Source organism: Phycodurus eques, chromosome 4 (assembly GCF_024500275.1).
Source record: "Phycodurus eques isolate BA_2022a chromosome 4, UOR_Pequ_1.1, whole genome shotgun sequence".
NCBI lineage: Eukaryota > Metazoa > Chordata > Actinopteri > Syngnathiformes > Syngnathidae > Phycodurus > Phycodurus eques.
Window position 1 is genome coordinate 11,202,141 of NC_084528.1, and position 19,823 is coordinate 11,221,963.

Consider the following 19,823-nt stretch of genomic DNA (forward strand, 5'->3'; position numbering starts at 1 on the left):
TCACCCAAAATATATAATTCTGTATACGTTGGGGGGGGGAGTAAAAATACCCAAAGGACAAAGACAGTAGACTTTACACATATCCTATTTGGGTGTTGCTGAAATTACCCTGTTTACAGGACTGGCTGTCTGATGGAAGTTAGTGAGACCTGATTCTACCCCACATACTGCAAGGTCAATGGAGAGTACCTGTTTCATTACCATGACGCCCAGGGATGAACTGAGGGGTGTCTCCCCTGAGAGACCCGAATCTAAAATTTCAAAACACATAGGTGGAACCATGTGTGCATACTGTACATTGACAAACATAGGCACTAACCCCACCATGTAGACAACGTCACTGAACAATCCAGTATGTGCCACTCATCAGAAGCAAACGTTAGTCTGTGCATTCAAATTCTTACTGTTGGGCACAGTTAAAAGTGTTTCTCAATCTTTACCAAGCTTAGCTTCCAAGTCATTAAAAAATCCTGTGTGGGGGTGGTTATTGTGCAGACCAATTTCACTCACAGATACATGTTTAGAAATAGGCAGATAGCAAAATATTTACCTGCTTGTTTGAATTTACACTCTATGAATTGGCAGGCACTCTGGAGACCCAACAATTTGTATACGAGCACTTACAAATTCTGTTTTACATAAGATTTCCTCTTCAAACAACAAATGGACATTCATGTTTATTATTACGTATAGTATTACAAAATGGTAAGATATTGTTAGGAACTCTAAGGTAATTTCCTCTATGTACAAAATATGTGCATAAAGGCATTAATGATCTAAACAATGAAATGCATACAAAAGGCAAAAGTGTTATTTTCTGACTGGGTGCTTCTTCCGCATCTTCAGAGTATAGTTCTGAATTCATCAAAAATGAAACTGGGGACATGGGCTTCAGCCACCTTTAGAACACAGGAACAAAAATAGATGCAGTTACAGCAAAATGACAGCATATGTTCCATTTTCAAAGTTTGAGGCTCACCTACCTTGCGTGACAATTTAGTATATTTCACATAGTCTTCCAGGAACATGAGCGCTCCCACCACATCAGACGGCATGTCAGCGATCTTTTGACTTTAATTGGGGAAAATAAGGACTAAGGTGAGAAAGCTCATGAAGATATTAGCTGAATGTATTTTAAATTTGTATTTACATCAATAAATTGCAAAAAAAAAAAATATATGGATTAAGGTAAGCAAGTGTCATTGGTCTGCCTGGTTACCTTGTACACTGTTCCATGATAGAGCGGATGAACTGACCAATGAGAGCCAAGAACTGTTGTGTGTATCTGGAGTGAAACTGCTTGAGAAGTGTCAGCAGTCCGAGCACTAAGGGAGGCCAGTCAACAGGGTCGGTGGATTTCCTGCACGTCATTCCTGTTAGAAGTACAACATATTACAGTTACATGTCCTAGCAGGGTCATACACCAGTAAGCATTTTCTAAATAACAGTTAAAGTAGTTACTCACAGCAATAGCTTTTATTAAAAATTTTTTTTGTAAAAGCACAAGTTACACATAATCTCATAAAGTAAAATGTTCTTATTTTTCTCAAATACTTGACATTAGGAAAAAAATAAATAATTGCATTTTGCCCTCGATTGAATTGTGAGAAAAATGGCATGTGTAAAATGTAGCATTCATAATTTCATAAACTGACTGACAGGTACTTTTAATGAGGGAAATAGGTGGGAACCTACCTTGGTTTCTGCTGTACTGAAGCTTAGGCAGATGTGCAATAATAAACAGGAAGTTAATAATGGGGAAAAAAGGGAGGCGCTTTGTGGTGATGTAGATCTGTGAAAACCACAAACATAAAAGAACATTCAGCAAGTTGATTTGAGGTCAATTGCGAGATGATGATAAGGCAAAATCATTTATATTAATCGCCATGAACCTTATTAAGTGGGTTGTGAATACCCGCAGCCTCCAAATAGGCTGCAATCTCATACAGAAGAGTGTTGTCCTCTTTTGGGTAGGGCAGCGAAGGGTCCTGGTAGTGGGCTTCAATGTCTGCGAGCAGCGACCTTGCAAGGATCAAAAACACAAAAGAACACTGAGGAACAAAACTAGAATGCAAGTTTAAGTTAGAAGCATTTTATTCACAAGTACCAGAAGAAATACTAAATGCCTCACACTGCAAAAACTCAAATCTTAACTAGTGAATTTATCTTATTTCTAGTGACAGCCTCTGCCTGTGGTTATTTTAAGAAGGTTTTGACTTTTCTCCCCTGAATTTTCAGCAAGACAAAAAGACTCGTTTCAAGACAAGATCTTATTTTAAGAATCTTAATTAATTTCATACCAGTTCCCATTCGCAGATTTTTTCAACTATTTTAGGGACAAACTGTCTTGTTTTAGGCGAATAATCTGCCAAGGAAACTAGTATGACTTGACTTGATATGATTCTTAAAGCAGATTCTCAAAATCTGCCTCACAGTTGTGAGATCCCGGGTTGGAATCCTGCCTCCCTGTGTGGAGTTTGCATGTTCTCCCCGTGCTTGCGTGGGTTTTCTCCCGGCACTCCGGTTTCCTCCCACATTCCAAAAACAAGCATGGTAGATTAAATGGAGACTCTAAATCAGGGGTGTCAAACTCATTTTTGCCACGGGCCACATCATAGTTACGTTTTCTCTCAGAGGGCCATTATGATTGTGAAATATAAATGTTGAATCACCTCCTTATATTATTACATAGACAACAAATCGATGGATGACTAGTTTTGAAATAAAAAGTCATAGGTCATATTTTGTTCAACTATCATTCAAAAAGGGTGTTGGTAACAAAAACATGGTTGCAGTATCACAACTTTATTATTTATTACATATGACAATTTAAATTTGTTGTACAGATTTTAGCAAGAATCATGGCATTTCAAGCAAATGATTTGCTTTCGCGGGCCACATAAAATGATGTGGCGGGCCGGATCTGGTCTCGAGTTTGACACGCACTCTAAATTGTCTGTAGGTGCGAATGATTGTTTATCTACATGTGCGCTGCGATTGGCTGGCGACCAGTTCAGGGTGTACCCTGCCTCTCGCCCAGAGTCAGCTGAGATAAGCACGAGCACACCCGCGACCCATGTGAGGATAAGCGGTTCAGAAAAATGGATGGATGATTCTTAAAATAAGGTCGTGTATCGTAAAACAACTTTTGGTCTTGCTGAAAATTTAGGTAAAAAAAAGGCAAAACTGTCTTAAAATAAGTACAGGAATATGTTTTCATTATAAATAAGATAAATTGACTTCATAAGATTGGAGTTTTTGCAGTGCATGAAACCCAAGCTGTAATATTTTTTGGATTTTGTTATGCAGCAGTGTGTTGGAGAAAAGTGACCACTGGACTGACTTGTTAAGGTTCTCGAGGGCAGCCGCCAGGTGTTTGGAGTCAAACTTGCACGAGTAGTTCAACTCATTAGCAATTTGCTGACGAAGAATTTGCATTTGACCAACCTACAGTAAACATTCAATATTAGGTTGGGCATGTTCTCCTTACTGTAAACAAATCATATCTATGTTTATTATTTGCAAACATTATTTCATGGAGTACCTTCATGATGGCCTCCAAATATGGCCCCCATATTTTGGGGGTTTTGGCTACAGCACTGGCATATACTTTAATGGCATTACCTATCAAAAGAGAAAATATATAATACATGTTCAGTCACAGGATCACAGGAAATATCCAAGAATTTTCCTTAAATATCTACCTACCCACAATGCCCTGAACTGGCGTGACAGCACCCAGCATGGCTTTGAAGACCTCTAGAGCAGCTTTATCCTTCAGAATAGTCTTCTGAATAATTGTCAGAAAATTCTAAACAGATAGATGTATATTTTAAGGTCCAAATACTGTATGCTGGGATGAACATTTGATGCATCAATTTGTACTGTACGGTAACTGTTGTCTGGAAGCTCATTACCTGCAGCTCCTTGACAATCATAAAACACAGCAAGCGGTCCAGGCCGTTGAGACCAAATGTACCCAAGGAGTTCTGGATCTCTGAGAACAGTCTGTTGTTGGTCACTTCCTGGTGGCTCTTCAGGTCATACCAGGTGTTCAATTGGTCAATGTAGCATGTTACCCTGAAAAACATATCCAAGATAGATTAAACATTCACTGCAAGATTTTACTTACTGTTTTATATTTAAAAAAAAAAAAAAAAAAAAAAAAAGTTATCTCCAGTTTTTATGCTCAATACATCCATACTTGGGATCAGTGATCCGGAGAATCTCTCTGCAGAGACGTCCAATGAAGGTGGCAGACTCATCCACAGATAGAAACTTGGGGATGGGGATGTGAGTGGACTGGTACACACTCTGCCAGTCCTGGATCTGATCGAGATCAAGGAAGGAAATAAATAATCAACTGACATATGCTGGAAAAAAAAAATAGTGTTGACCTGCCATTACTGAATCCAACCTTAGCCCTGAGGAAACTGTTGCACTCTTGCTCTACGTTGTAATTGATGATTCGGGACACTTCCTCTTGCCAAATTTTAAGGCCATATATACTGACATAGTCCTGGATGTACTCAAACGACCTGTAGACCCCGTCCATGGTGGCTGCCATGTCTTTTAACTTGGGCATCAACTCACTTGGCTGAGATAATTGAGAATCCACAATCAATGTCAACATATTCCTATTTATACGATAGAACAGATCTGATGCCTAACCTTAGCCTTGGGGTTGAAAATCAATCCCCTGTGAAGCGCATAAGCGACCTTTTTCACCAGCTCCTTCCTGATGCCATCCTCCAAAAGTTGCTTGGGATCCACCTGAAACGTCACAAACGTCTCACTCTCACACAACGTATCAAGGAAGTCTGCTTAAGAAGGTCACAAGTTAAAATTAGGTAATTCTTTTACACCATGCAATAACAAGCAATACGAAACACCTTGATAATTCCAACTAAAGTGGTCTTCATCATCAAGATCCCTTCAGTGAAAATGGCGATGTCATGGGTGAGTTTAGCCACCTGTAGTGGTGACATTGAAGCACAAAGATGAATCATTAATGCCGAAATATTATGAAATGACGAAAAAAATGTGTAACGAATGTTTTTAGTTTTTTTTTTGTAGTCATGTTGACTTGTTTTCCCAGAACTAAAAAAACTTAAGTGCAAAATTCAACATATTTCCATTCAGAACAGTGTTTGAATCAGTGTTTGTGTTTAAATGAATTGTTTGTTTTGTAAAGATTTTCTAATAATTTGGAGGCAAGCAGCCCAATATTTGCTATGAAGAATGAACTATTGTGCAAAAAAGGCTCTGCTGGCACAAACTAAAGGTTCTCATTTGTTTTTCACTGTAAAAGCAGGGGGTGGGGGTGCAGAAAATTGCTCCAATAAGAGCAGCAGTGTAATCACATTTAATGTTCCACATGAAAACATCTTCAAGTTGTTTTGAATAATTCAGCTTTCGATTTTACACAGTAGACGTGATCTGTGTGAGACCATTACAAACTAATAAGCTTCTGTACTTCATAGCGCGCGCCCAGTTGGGAGTAGTCCTTCAGTTTGTCCTTGTCCAGCCGCGTGGGCACCTCGATGATATCATGGATCTGAAGCTTAATGATCTTGGCCAAAGAGGTAAACATGCTCTCTGGAATGATCTGAAGTACCTGCAAAAATAAAGTAAAGAAAGTAACAACAATCAGCCAACAACCACAAAATAAAACACAAAAAGTTAGTTAGCAGTACATATACAGTTGACAGCTCTATGTTATTATTCAAATGTTGAAAACAAGGTATTACACCTTTCTGACATAAGCCACCAATTCTCCTGAGTAGAACTGCGAAACACTCAGCAGGTCAGCGCTGTTGACTTGGTTGATACGCAGCAATGGAAGATCCAAAGCAGAGGCTAGCTGGGCCCACAAACACACACATTTTGGATTTAAGATCATGGTTGGGAAGTGTCAAAAAATCCTAGTTATCCATGCAGACAGAGGGAAAATTGGCCTCACCTTCAGAAAAGTAGCTCGCAGTTTTGTGACCATGGATGAGTTTACACGAATGTTCTCCTGCATAATGGATGTGAAGCTGCAGGGTAAGACATGAGTCAGAGAGCAAAATACGTGATAGAGGAAAAGAAACCTGAAATCTGCTTTGCATGACAAACAAAAACAGCCTGCGTCGGGTGCTACGTGCAGACCGATGAATCAGTAAGTCATGTAGAGAATAAAATATGTGACATTCTAGCATTGGAGATATTTGTATTTAACCCTTTAACTTTTGTTTTAACAAAGCAGGAATGGGTTATATGTTACGATTATGATACATGATATCACAACACAATTACCTTACAATGACAAAGAGATTGTCAAACATTTTATTTTGTTTCAACAATGTAACAAGGGGTGAAAAAATGCCCCTGAAAGGAAAAAACTTATTTGGTTTGGCCATGAGTATCACAGGTTTTACTATGCATCTTCTTAAATGGCATGTTATAAATTCAGCCATGAGAATCATGTTTATAATAACAAAATGATACGTGTCATTGTCCTAATTGTGTTAAAACATAAAGAAATGAAGTTTCAAACTAGAAATACAAGGTTGGAGATGACCACACTATCTCACCAGAAATCTGGATTTTTCTCAAGCATTCCAATACACTCATGGATGACTACCGTTTTACAGTGCAGCTGTTCTCCCGACAGAAGGAGGTTGGCACAGTTATATCAACCTTTTGACAAGAAAATGTCAAAGAAAAGCATACCCCTTTATGTACAAATTGAGTTCTCGAGTATGTTATTAACTAACACATTTTTTCAAAATAGAACAAAGATTTTTTTTCTTTAAAGAACTAAGATTTTATGTTCACTATATCCCAGTAGCGTACAATAATTACCTTAACAACAATAGTCCCTTGACTGATAAACAGTGAGTTCATGATAAGTATGTGACTTGTCACTCACTGTTGCATAATTTGTCTTCCTCACGTCTTTTAGAGTGCCTACCTGTCAATGATCTGCCATGCATATGACAAGTCTCCCGCTATCTGCATTGTGATGAGGACCTCTTCCTTGATATTGATAGGTGCGAATCATTTGATGCAGGAACTTTCTGGTGTCTGCCAGGAACTGACAGACCTGCAGGTTAGACTCCAACTGGTGGAACTCCTGAACCTGAGGAGCAAGCGGAAAATATTGCATTTTTAAATATGTACAGGTATGTACACGTTTGGTTGGTTGTATTTACAGAATATATACAATGGTGGCTCATAAAATAAACTTGGTTATACTCACCGGGTGAAAGGCAAGATACACCCTAGCTTGGTTGCCAGCCACGTACGGCACATACAGTGGAACCTCGATAAAACGGACCCCGATATAACTGAGAGAATGGGACTGACGTATTTCCGGGTAACAGATATTCAATATAGGGCTGCACGATATTGGAAAAAATTACACTGCGATTTTTTTTAAACCTGCAATATATATTGCGATGTGAAATAATACAGGATCAGTATTGGGAAAGTTCAGCTTCAACTACTTCAGTTCATAGTTCAGAATTCAAAATCTTTGCCTAAGTTTATCAGTCCAAAAATGAACTAGTTCACAGTTGCAGATCCTCTCCAGTTCTGTCAGTTTGGATGGTGAAGGTTGGTGGACAGCCATTTTCAGGTCTCTCCAGCGATGCTCAATTTGGTTTAAGTCAGCTCTCTGGGGCCATTCAAGAACAGTCACATAGTTCTTCTGAAGCCAGTCCTTTGTTATTTTAGCTGTGTGCTTAGGGTCATTGTCTTGTTGGAAGGTGACCATTCGGCATAGTCTGAGATCTTGAGCACTATGGAGAAGGTTTTCGTCCAGGATATCGCTGTACTTGGCCGCATTCATCTTTCCTTCGGTTGCAACCAGTCATCCTGTCCCCCCCCCCAGCATGATGCTCCCACCACCATGCTTCACTGTTGGGACTGTATTGGACAGGTGATGAGCAGTGCCTGGTTTTCTCCACACATACCACTTAGAATTAAGGCCAAAAAGTTCTATCTTGGTCTCACCAGACCAGAGAATCTTATTTCTCACCATCTTGGAGTCCTTTGGGTGTTTTTTTTAGCAAACTCCATGCAGGCTTTAATGAAGGTGTAGAACCATGTCAAGGATGAGCAGAAGAAACAGAGAGCACCCGAGTTAAATATAAGAGTGTCACAGCAAAGGGTCTGAATACTTTTGGCCTGGACTCCAATGAAGGCGTAGAACCATCTCAAGGATGATCAGAAGAAAGGGACAGCATCCAAATTAAATATATAAGTGTCACAGCAAAGGGTCTGAATACTTATGGCTCTGTGATATTTCCGTTTTTCTTTTTTTAATTAATCTGCAAAAATTTCAACAACTCAATTTTTTTCTGTCAATATGAGGTGCTGTGTGTGCATTAATGAGGAAAAGAAATTAACTTAAATGATTTTAGCAAATGGCTACAATATAACAAAGAGTGAAAAATTTAAGGGGATCTGAAAACAAAAACACGGAACACAGTATGACAGGAACGATGGTCAAATGACTGATAACTTTGCATTGTCAGCAGCTCTGGCTGACTATATTAACAAAATATATTATCATATCTTCTACTGTAATTAGAAAACAAGATCAGTTCCATATTATCACAGTGTGATTGTACAGTGTTTTAACTAAAGCATTCTGATAAAAATTATAATTTTCCTCAGAAAGAATCAAGGAACATATACACTCCCATTTACACAGTGTCCCTGAATGTACTTCGTGCGCTCACTACTCTGCTGCGCCTGCCTATAGTAGTTTCATTCTGAAAAGCGAAATATCTTATTAGCCTGTCCAAACAGGTTCCCTCTACTGGTCACTTTTGATACTACAGCTGATTCACTGTATATTACAGGACACCAACATTGCAGAGGACCCGGCGATGTGACTATTGCGCACACGTTTATCGCGATGCAGATGCTCAAACAATATATTGTGCAGCTCTAATACAATATGACTAGATCCAATTCAAAAAGACATGCCTCCCATGCCTATGTGGCGGCCATGTTTAATGTGGGGCGTTGATGTGGTGGCAATGCGATGGTGGTTATATCTATTGTCTATTGTGCGGAGAGGGCTGGCAGCAAGAGAGTGGCATGGCTGCAGTGTTAACTCTGAGCAATAAAAAAAGTCTTTGGAGCCTGGAACATGCTATACAGGAACAGTTCTTTGGTCAAGCCGTTCACATTTGGCAAATGATTTGGAACTTTGAGGCACACTTATTTCTCACGGCTCTTGAAAGCAACTCACCTTTGATGAGTACTGTACGTCAACAATGTCACCATGACTAAGTGTGATAAGTTTGGATAAAATGTGAAACTTTCAAACATTTTCAAGCTTTTTTAAATGCAAGTTTTGGGAACATCGGAGGGAGCCAGAGGACCCAGAGAATTCCCATGCAAGCACGAGCAGTTAATGCAGACTCCACAAAGAAGGACGTCAGCGAAGATTTTAACCTCTAGAATGTGAGGCAGTCCTGATAACCACCGTGCTGCTAATATGGGTCATGTCAACCGAATATATAGCAATTTACAATGTTACAAAGGTAACACAATGGAAGCAAACAAAATGTTGAATGATTGTACTTTTTTAGGTTCTGCTCAAATACATCATCTTCCTCACCTCGATAAGAGCCTGTATGAGTTGGACCGTCTTCCTACCAGCGGCTGTAGAGTCCTCATAGTTCAAAGATTCGATCTGTTTTGAGATTTCTCTGAACCAGGCTTGAAGGTTTTCTGTGATGGTGACAGAACATAGACATTAGGTCAGTCAAGTAAATTAATAACTGAGTTATCTTGTATTATCTATTTATTTTCTAAAATGTAATCAGATTCTGCCCAAAATATTAGAAATTGTGTTTGTGTTCATGTGCAATGATTGCAATAACCCTTACCAGAAACAGTGTAGAACACTGAAACACCTGCACATCCTCGCCAACCTAACTCACCGTTCTTTTCCACTCGTGTAAGTGGTTTAACACCGGAGAAGACTTCGGCCAACTCGGTCATTCTCTCTGATCCCTCCTTCTTGTAGCTCTCCCATTTGATCTGTTTCTCTGACAGCATCTGCTTGAACATCTGGAGGAGGGCCAGCACAGATGTGGAGTTGATGAGAAAGGATTAGTCAGATGAGCTATGTAATGAAAAGATTCAATTTGAGTCATCTTCTAATGACTGAATGGCTAGCCATATGCTACCCTACAGTGAGTTAATAAACAGCAGAGGGGACACATTGAACAGGAAACACAGATTGTGTGGATAGCTCGAAAATGTGTCCTGCCTTTAATCCCTGCTGTCACTCTGAGACTATACATGTGACAATAGAACGGAGCTCACAATTTAATATCTTATTTAAAGGCCGTAATGTTTGCAACAAGAGCAGTTCAAGAGCGCAAACCTCGCCCGGTACGTAATTAATAGCCTACAGTTGTGGGAGAAATCAAATTAGTGGTACGCAGTAAGCTCTTTTGAGATGGAAAAGGAACATTACCGTGCCACCAGAAAGTATTCAAACCCCTTCACTTTTTCCACATTTTGCTATGTTACAGACTTATTCTAAAACCGATTTGACTATAGTTTTCTTTTTTTAAAAAAAGAACGTATTTTCACGACCATAAGGCGCACTTAAAAGTCTTAAATTTTCTTCAAAATGGACAGGGCGCCTTATAATGCGCCGCACCTTATGTGTGCACCAAGTTCCGACATCTATAAATTTTGTTGTGTGATGCACGTTCTGTTTGACCTTTTTTTTCTGCTTACACAGAGGAAAAGCGGACGTGGCCGAGGACAGGGGAAGGGTGCGTGAAGTAGGACGCTAAAGCCACGCCCCCAGTAGGTATATGCTGCCAGGGTGTTTTTGTTGTTGTTTTATTATTATTTTTTTACTGCTTGACTGACTGGGAGCATTTCCTGGGTGTGCGGTTTGGCTAAGGACCCCCGAAAATGTCACCTACGAAGAGACACGCTTACACAGTTTAAACTGTAAGCTATCAGTTACACGGACGAACATTGAGCAGCCGCGAGAGAATTCAAGATCAACGAATCCATGGTTCGCAAGTGGAGGAAGCAGGAAAACGAGCTTCGCCAAGTCAAGAAGATGAAGCTGAAAAAAAGCAGAAAAAAAAGCGGGAAAAAAGGCGAGGTTGCCGGAGTTGGAAGACCAACTCGAGCAATGGATTAATGAGCAAAGAACAGCCGGGAGAAGCGTCTCTACAGTCACCATTCGACTGAGTGCAATAACTCGGACCTTGCCATCATTTCGGGAGGCTTGACGAACCGCTGGACATCTGTGTAAACAGGGCGTTCAAAGTAAAGTGAGCGGCGTGGGAGCCATGGATGACAGATGGCGAACACAGCTTTACTAAGACTAGGAGGCAGCGCCGGGCGAGTTACGCCACAATTTGTGAATGGATTGTGGATGCTGGGCTAACGTGTCTGGTTGCACTGTTGTTCGAGCTTTCGCACGGCAACAAGACTGACTCAAACCTGGCGTGTTTGATTGAGAACTTGCCCAGCTGTTCATTTCTGATACAGAAGATGAGGACTTTGATGGATTTGTGGATGAGGATTGATCAAAAAATAACGTGAGTACATTGTTAAATACTTCAATAAACCGAACTCAGTTTTGCTCCTGCTGCCTTTTTAAAAACATTGTTTTAGCGTGCATGCATGGTGCCATATGTTTTAAGCTAGCGTGTTTGACCATGCCTGCGCCCAATAATACGGTGCGCCTTATGAATTAATTGATGATCCAATAGCATAACTAATAAATGCTTATTCTATTCTTATTCCAGTCTATTTTTTCTATGATAACAAACACAACAGGCATGTAGTTATTTCAACCAACATGAAATAAAAATTTTTTTTTTTTTTTTTTTTTTTAAATCAATTCAAAGCTAAGATAAAGAACCTTGCTTTGGGTCTCATGCTCAACTTTAACAAATACGCTCATACAGTGCTGTGAAAAAAAGGCCCCCTTCTCATAGTCTTATATTTTTGCATAGTTTCCTAGCTTTATTGTTTAACATCATCAAACAAATGTAAATATCAGACAAATATAACCCTGGTGAACTTAAAATGCTGATTTCATTTATTATGGAAAATAAACTATTTAAAAAGGTACCTGGCCCTGTGTGAAAAAGTAATGCCCCCCATCGCCCTCCATTAAATCGTGAATTGTGGCTAATCACAACTTTTAGCTAAGTTTCACTGACCTAACCCAAGCCTGATTACCTCCAGACCTGTTCAATCAAGAAATCACTTAAAAACAATATGTTCTGAAAAAAATCAAGCCGGAAAAAAGATCTAAAAAAGCTGCAACAAAATGACACGATCCAAATTAATTCCAGAACAATTGACCAATAAAGTAATTAACATCCATCAGTCTGGAAAGAGTTATAAAAGCCATTTCTAAAGCTTTACGATTCCTGCGAACCATAGGGAGAGCCATTGTCCTCACATGGAGAAAACATGGAACAGTGGTGAACCTTCCCAGAAGTGGCAACAAAGATTACCCCTACAGAACAGCAAAGACTCATCCAGGAGGCCACAGATGAACTCAGGACAACTTCTAAAGAATTGCATACCCCCTTAACTCAGTTAAGGTCAGTCAGTGTTCATGACGAAACAATAAGGAAGAGACTGGGCAAAAATGGCATCCATGGCAGAGTTCCAAGGCGAAAACCACTGCTCACCAAAAAGAACATAAAGGTTCGTCTTTTGCAAATAAACATCTGAATGATTCCCAAGGCTTTTGGGAGAATATTATATGGACTGACGAGATGAAAATTGAGGTTTTTGGAAGGTGTGTCTCTCTACCAACAGTCAAACATGGTGGTGGTAGTGTAATAGTCTTGGGCTGCTTCCTCCTTCAGGACCTGGACAACTTGCTGTGATTGATAGAACCATGAATTCAGCTTTTTAATCAGAAAATCCTGATGGAGAATGTTCAGCCATCAGTTTATGACCTCAAGCTGAAGCGCACTTGGGTTCTGCAGCAGGATAACGATCCCAAACACACCACCAAGTCAACTTCTAAATGGCTTAAAAACACAAAATGAAAATTTTGGAGTGGCCTAGTAAAAGTCCGGACTTGAAATGCAGTGGCATGACCTTAAAAAGTCTGTTCATGCTTGAAAACACTAAATATTTGCCGAATTCAAACAATTCTGCAAGGAAGAGTGGGCCAAAATATCTCCACAGAGATTTTAAAGACTCATTGCCAGTTATATATATTTCAGTTGTTGCTGCTGAGAATGGCCCAACCAGTTATTAGGTTTAGGGGGCCATTACCTTTTCACACAGGTAACTTCGAATATATATATTTTTTCCCTAATAAATGAAATCACCATTTAAAAACAGCATTTTAAGTTCACTTGGGTTATATTTGTCTGATATTTACATTTGTTTGATGATCTTAAACTGTGGAAACTATGCAAAAATATAAGAATTTGAGAAGGGCGCCCCAATACTTTTTCACGGCACTGTACATTTTTATCACCTGCAAAATCATATAATAAACACCCCAAATGTTAAGATTTTATCCCCTTGGATGGAATATAAATTGATTTATGAAAAATGAAGTGACAGTTAGCTTTTATAACTCCATCAATTTGTGGATTCTCGCCAAAATGTAAATTTAAAAATAAAAAAGACATTATCAACATACACAGACATGCAAACAGAGAAATCCAGCCCAACGTTAACCTAACCACCTTGGTGTAAATACTAAGTTATCATCGCCCTTGAGTAATATATAATAAATGCTGACCTCCTTGAGTGTAAATTCAAGCTGGGCTGTATCGAGCAGGAGCTGAAAGAGGATCTTGGCGTTGTACTTGGAGTCATTGAGAACTTGGTCTTTGATCTGGCGTAGTTTCTTATTGTTTGGGTCATACGCTGTCAAACATCAACACATTGATGTCAGCTGTATATCAATATTGTACTTTTGCATAAATAAATATCTTGCTTGAATTTAAGTGCCATATTTTAAAATCTTCAAAGCATTTGAAATGTTTGCCCCCATAGGTGACATTGAACACGACTGATTAATTCTTTGTCTATATGACAAGAATATCAAAAGATAGCTTGACTCAAAAAACACACAATTGGGGTCACCTGACTCGGCACAATGCAGCATTAGCCAGCGAATAGCAACATTGCAGTCCCTCAGACAGTTAAGCAATTTTGGAATGTTATCCAGGATGATCTCTTCTCTGAGGAAACCTTCCTTCAGCAGCTGCTGCACCTGAGGCCGAAGTGTCTCCACGCTAGTGGCATAACGGGTCGCCTATAAACAAACAAACTTATCTCATTCATCTGATGTACAAATCTCACTTATCCAACACCTTTATGATAAAATATATATTGTACTTTTCAGGACTCCAGAACAATGCAATTTTATTGTACCTGCTCTTTGATGTTAGCAGAATCTAGAGTGTAGTTGAGAGCAGTTTTAGCAGCTTTGTATGGGTCCCAGGCCTCCACCAGATTCACTGTGATCCCCATGTAGATACTGATAACCTGTGGTTCGGCAAGATGAAAATATTTCCATACAACAACAAAAGTGACACAAAGAAAATGGAGAGAATATGATATTGCACTAATGATCATGATAGCAATTTCCAGTTTCCACGATGCATAAAAACATAAAAAGCCCACAGTCTAACCACCGAATATACCCATAAAGAGTCATACCCAGTTGTCAGGGAAGTACTTGTCCACAATCTCTCTCATCTTTGCCTGCTGGGTTTGCAGTATGGACGGGCTGAAGTAAAGGCAGATGTATAGCATGGCTGCCTGATTAGCCAGCGCTGTACTACGATGCTCTGGTAGAGGGTAGGCAGACACCTTTAGAGCGGAAGGAACATGTTTATTTCTAGACTATTCCCATTATAAGCAGATACAACGAAATTGGAGAACAACTCCAGATAATGGTTTCAAGAATGAAACAATTTGAAAATGAAATAATACAATGTATGGACCAGTAGCTCCTGTCAGATGTGGTGGGTGGGATTAGTGGTGAAGTTCAGGATTTTTATTTTTTGCAATCCACACAATAAATAATTCACACTTATTCAATGTTAAGCACTCACATCGTAATAAAAATGCCTGGAACCAAGAAAGAACCCTTCTAAGGTAAGCGTTTCTTACTTGGTTGTAGATGTCGTCGGAGCGCAATCTCCCAACAACCATGCTACTGAATGTGGCACTGATCGGAACTCTGTGAAAGTAGCTCTCTGGGTAGTTGGCTGGCCGTCGGGCACCAGGCTGGCTGGAGAAGCCGGTGCTGCGCAGAAGCTTGCAGATGTCGTCCATGTTGGAGTCAGCTGAAGACCTTGCAGCACTGAAGGAAATTTTTCAAAACAAAGCAGTTATTCATATTAATAGATACATGTTCAGCATATGTAAAATGTATCCAATCAAATCATTATTTCCATAATTAAAGAAGCAGTGTTAATATTAGGCAATAGTAGGGTTTGACATTCATCTGTAACTCGAGTCAGTAGAAGAATTGTGTATTTATTTGCATGTGCATGTATGTGAGTCTTATATCTACCTGTATCTATAGTAGGAAACGAGCATCCTTTCTCGGACATCCCCTTCAATTTTTTGGTCAATAACAAGCAACATAACACCATACAGGTAGAGCGCCTCACACTAGGAGTGGGAAAGAAAACATACTTCAAGCTTTCTTCTGCAGTGTCTTCCCAAATAGTTTTAAGTGCTATATATGCAAATGAGTCTTCATTTCTGTGGCAGAGAACAATGGCTTTGATATGAACCCTGTATAAAGAAATAGCAAGTCTCTTTTATAACTGATTTATTCACATTATGTCACTTACCAGTAGCTGTTTTCCATCCTCATTTAGAAGCACAGTCTCAAGAGTCTGCTGAATATAAACACCCTCATGTAGGTCATCCAAGTATCTGGAGAGAAGATAAACAAGACATAAGAGTCATCGGCAACATCTAATTTTAAACTAAGTCAGAAACTTGTGCCCAAAAGCCCCCAGTCATTGTGAACATAATAATTCTGTCTTACCTATTTAAATCTACTATGTATTTGTGGACGCTCTCAAAAGCTAAATAGAATCTTGAAAGAATCTCAATGTTGTTTTCTCTAAACTCTTCATCCAGGTCCTGAAGGTCAGGTTTGGCCTCCAGCTTTCCCTCATAATACTCTGGGCCCTAGAGAACCATGTTTGTTTGCAGGTGCAAGAAAGAAGAGAGAATCAACACAAACACTGCAAAGAGAACCAACTAAGAAGTAGTATGTAGTTCATGAATCATACCCACAACAATGCAGCAATTTTATGCAAACATTGTTTGACTCAGTATTTTGTAGTACTGGTAGTTGTTACAATTTGGAGGCAAAGACAAAATGTCAGACAATGGCTAACTGTTTTTGGTCCACAACTGAGTCAAAAAGGTCTTCCTCTCTTTTTCAATCTTTACATATTTTTCTTACGAAGAATTATTTCAAAACACTCATGGGTGCCTTTACTTCTAGAGGTGCAGCCAACAACAGAAATGCCTTAATATCTGCTATAATTAATTTAGTAGTAGTAAATATATTCACCCATCCATCCATTTTCAACACCGCTTATCCTAGTTAGGGTCGCGGGGCGCTGGAGCCTATCCCAGCTGACTTCGGGCGAAAGGTGGACTACACCCTGAACTGGTCGCCAGTCAGTCGCAGGGACTAGAGACACGGACAACCATTCACACTCACATTCACAGTCACTGAGTGGGAACTGAACCCACGCTGCCTGCACCAAAGTCAGGCGAGTGTCCCACTACACCATCAGTGACATGTAATAAATATATGCGATAATTAATTTAGTAGTAAAAATACCATTTATACTGCTGATCCCCATAAAATTATTTTTAGTACAGTTAATGGTCAGCACCAGTGATTCTCAACCAGGGAGCCGTGGCACACCAGTGTGCCGTGAGAAATAATGAGGTGTCCCCGTCGGGAAATTATCCAATTATACTTTATCTGTCAGAAAATTATCATTTATTAATTGCAAATATATCTTTGTTCAGCTAGCTATATCTATGCGACCGATGTATAGTGACAGGGAGAAAAGTGAAACACTCTTACGCTTGATGGCAGAAGCTACAATAAACCTGTGTATCCATGACGTGTGTAGAGTTGATTTCTACAACTGCTTCATATGTAAATTGCCTAGGACAACTTTTTTGGACAGAACTGGCACTATATGTGTACTTGACTTGATCCCCCGATGGGCAGCACAGTGGATTAGCAAATCTGCCTCACATTTCTAAGGTTCGGCGGTTTGGATCACAGCTCCAGGATTCCTGTGTGGAGTTCGCATGATCTCACCATGTTCGCATGGGTTTTCTACAGCTACGTACGACAGTTTCCAAAAACGTACATGTTCGGTTTACTGAACACTCTAAATTATCCATAGGTGTGACTGTGAGGGTGAAGGGTTTGTCTGTACAAGCCCAGCGATTAGCTGGCAACCAGTCCTGGATGTACATCACCTCTCACCAAAACTTATCTGGGATAGGCTTCAGCTCACCAACAACCTTAATGAAGATAAAGCGGCATATAAAATGGATGGATGGATGACTCCCTGGCCAAATCCTTACCTTAAAGTAGCTGAAGTCACAGATAATGTCTCCATATTTCTGCTGATCACTCTTGTCCTTGAGTCTGAAAACTGCAGGGATGAAGTCAGAGAGGCGCAGGAGCTCAGCAATGATAGCATTCCCCCTTGAAACTATTCTGAGGATGGCCTGGCCGCACAAGTTGTTCTCCGCCAAGAAGTCGACCATAGCGGCTGGAGGAGACCAAGAGGATCCACACCTGTCAGGTACACAGAATGTTTGAATACAGCTCTTACTTAAATTTCAAAACAATTACTTATGTTATTGCCAGCAAGAATGCACTCTGAAAACATGTCCTCCACGTGTCCACTACATTTTTGCTATTAATTAACAAATACGAATCCACTCTAGGAACTGCGCAAACATATCCAAAACCATCACATTATTTTTACTTGTGTATATGTACGTACATGTATACGTAACAGCTAACTTTAAACGATGTACATTGTGCATGAATGAAAAAACAAAATGTTATGTAATGTAAATTGTCTATGCTCGTTGAGCTCCCTCCTTCAGTCCCAAGCTAACGTTAGCGCTTATTCTCACCGCAACTTCAATTAGCTTTGATGATCCACACATTCCAAATAAATCTAAAAACATATTTCCTCCATCACGTACCTTTATATGAGTTAGTGGTCCAACAGAAATTGACAGAAAAGTCGTAATTCTCAGTAAATAGTCGCTTTGGATTTTTTCTTCTTCACTGTTTACTTCCTCATGACCAACCATGTGACCCTGCCACTGGGTGCGCTTGATTCATAGTAACCAGCACGCCGAAGCGGAAACTAAAGAAACACAAGTGGGCACTTCCTCCGTTCTGCAAATACAGAATATTGCTGTGTGAAAATGTACAGGGTTTTTTTTATACACCTTAAAAACCTATGAATATACTGCAGTTTAGCTTTTGAAGAATAGAGACCGCAGTTGCTATTGAAAATCCGCCATGATTCGTTAGATGGCGACAGAGATCCACCAGTTTAGGCATTCATTGCTGCGCCACTTAACTTGCTCTCTGAGTGTGGTGTCATGGCTCCACTTATGTCCCTGGATAAAATAAATATGCGAGAGAGAGAATACAATGTCTCTCCTGCTAACTCTATGGAGGGCACCAATGTAGAGCCATGACCTAAACAATTAAAAAAAATACACTATTGAAAAAAAAAACAACAACACAAATAAATGTATTTTGAGGCTGCCTACTAGTCAAATTTTCATGCGGTCAACATGACTTATTTCCTGCATATTTTGAATTGGAATAGTTTATTTATTGCCAAGATGTCTAACAGACTGGCAGGACCTGCGTAGCACCAGAGGTTAATTGTGGTCATACAGACCAGGTGTTTGTCTGACCTGTCACCTTTCTGCATTACAGAGTGAGGTTTGATCCTTTAGCCCGCAACAATTGATAATTAATTGCCTATGCTCATTTTTCTGCCTTATCGTCAGAAGATTAACGCTATTGCAATATTTAATATGCATAAGGCCCTCGATAACCCTGATAAACCCCCCACTACATTTAGGAGTGCAATGTGGTTGCAGGAAAATCTGACAGCTGACATATGGCAAGGTGTGTTTAACGTCCTGATTAACATCAATCTTATTTGAGGCAGTGCAGTGCCATTTTTTCCAATGAATTTTATAGTTAGAAACACAGATAGGTGCAATTTAGATTCATAGCTCGCCTTCTCATTGTCCTGGCTGTCCACACACTATAGACGACGTCCCCACAGCCATGGGATTTATTACCTATTTTTTATCACACCATGGTTACATTCTCAGAGGCACATGGGTAAGCTTGTATGGGCTTCCTGGGAAGCATCATGAAACCTTTTCTTTAATGAGGTCTCTTACTACAAACCTTATTAACCCTCGACTGCCTTAAGAGAGTTTCTCGTCTTGTTATCTTGATTGGTCTTTGTGGATTTGCTCACACCAAAAATCACTGACTCAAGGTGGTATTTGATAATAAAATGAAATAGAGCATTTATATGTGGGTAAAGTGCACGCATGGGATGTCACCCAGGTCACAGAAAGCCATTTCATTTAGCTATTGATGGATGAGTGGCCAAGTCTTGTTCATTCCACAGCCTATGAAAAGCATTGACATCCCACTTGTCATTCCCTGAGTGGCCTGGCCATCACTGACTGCTGCGCCAGGTAATTATCATTTGTCAGTAAAACCCTTG

At 39.8% G+C, this 19,823-nt stretch overlaps 1 protein-coding gene across 1 annotated transcript; it reads right to left on the minus strand.

Annotated features, from left to right (window-relative positions):
• Window positions 1-432: 432 nt before the first annotated feature.
• On the minus strand, window positions 433-18,365 carry washc5 (WASH complex subunit 5). The gene is given in 30 exon segments (XM_061673941.1): window positions 433-899; window positions 984-1,071; window positions 1,220-1,373; window positions 1,696-1,792; window positions 1,893-2,022; window positions 3,344-3,447; window positions 3,545-3,624; window positions 3,709-3,811; window positions 3,918-4,080; window positions 4,205-4,329; window positions 4,418-4,597; window positions 4,672-4,773; window positions 4,893-4,973; window positions 5,477-5,617; window positions 5,753-5,863; window positions 5,963-6,038; window positions 6,956-7,032; window positions 7,034-7,123; window positions 9,620-9,732; window positions 9,945-10,074; window positions 13,766-13,893; window positions 14,113-14,284; window positions 14,404-14,517; window positions 14,692-14,844; window positions 15,148-15,340; window positions 15,554-15,654; window positions 15,840-15,924; window positions 16,040-16,185; window positions 17,620-17,836; window positions 18,256-18,365. Coding segments are annotated over 29 exon segments (3,480 nt in total). The 5' UTR covers window positions 17,806-17,836; window positions 18,256-18,365; the 3' UTR covers window positions 433-842.
• Between the last annotated feature and the right edge of the window lie 1,458 nt (window positions 18,366-19,823).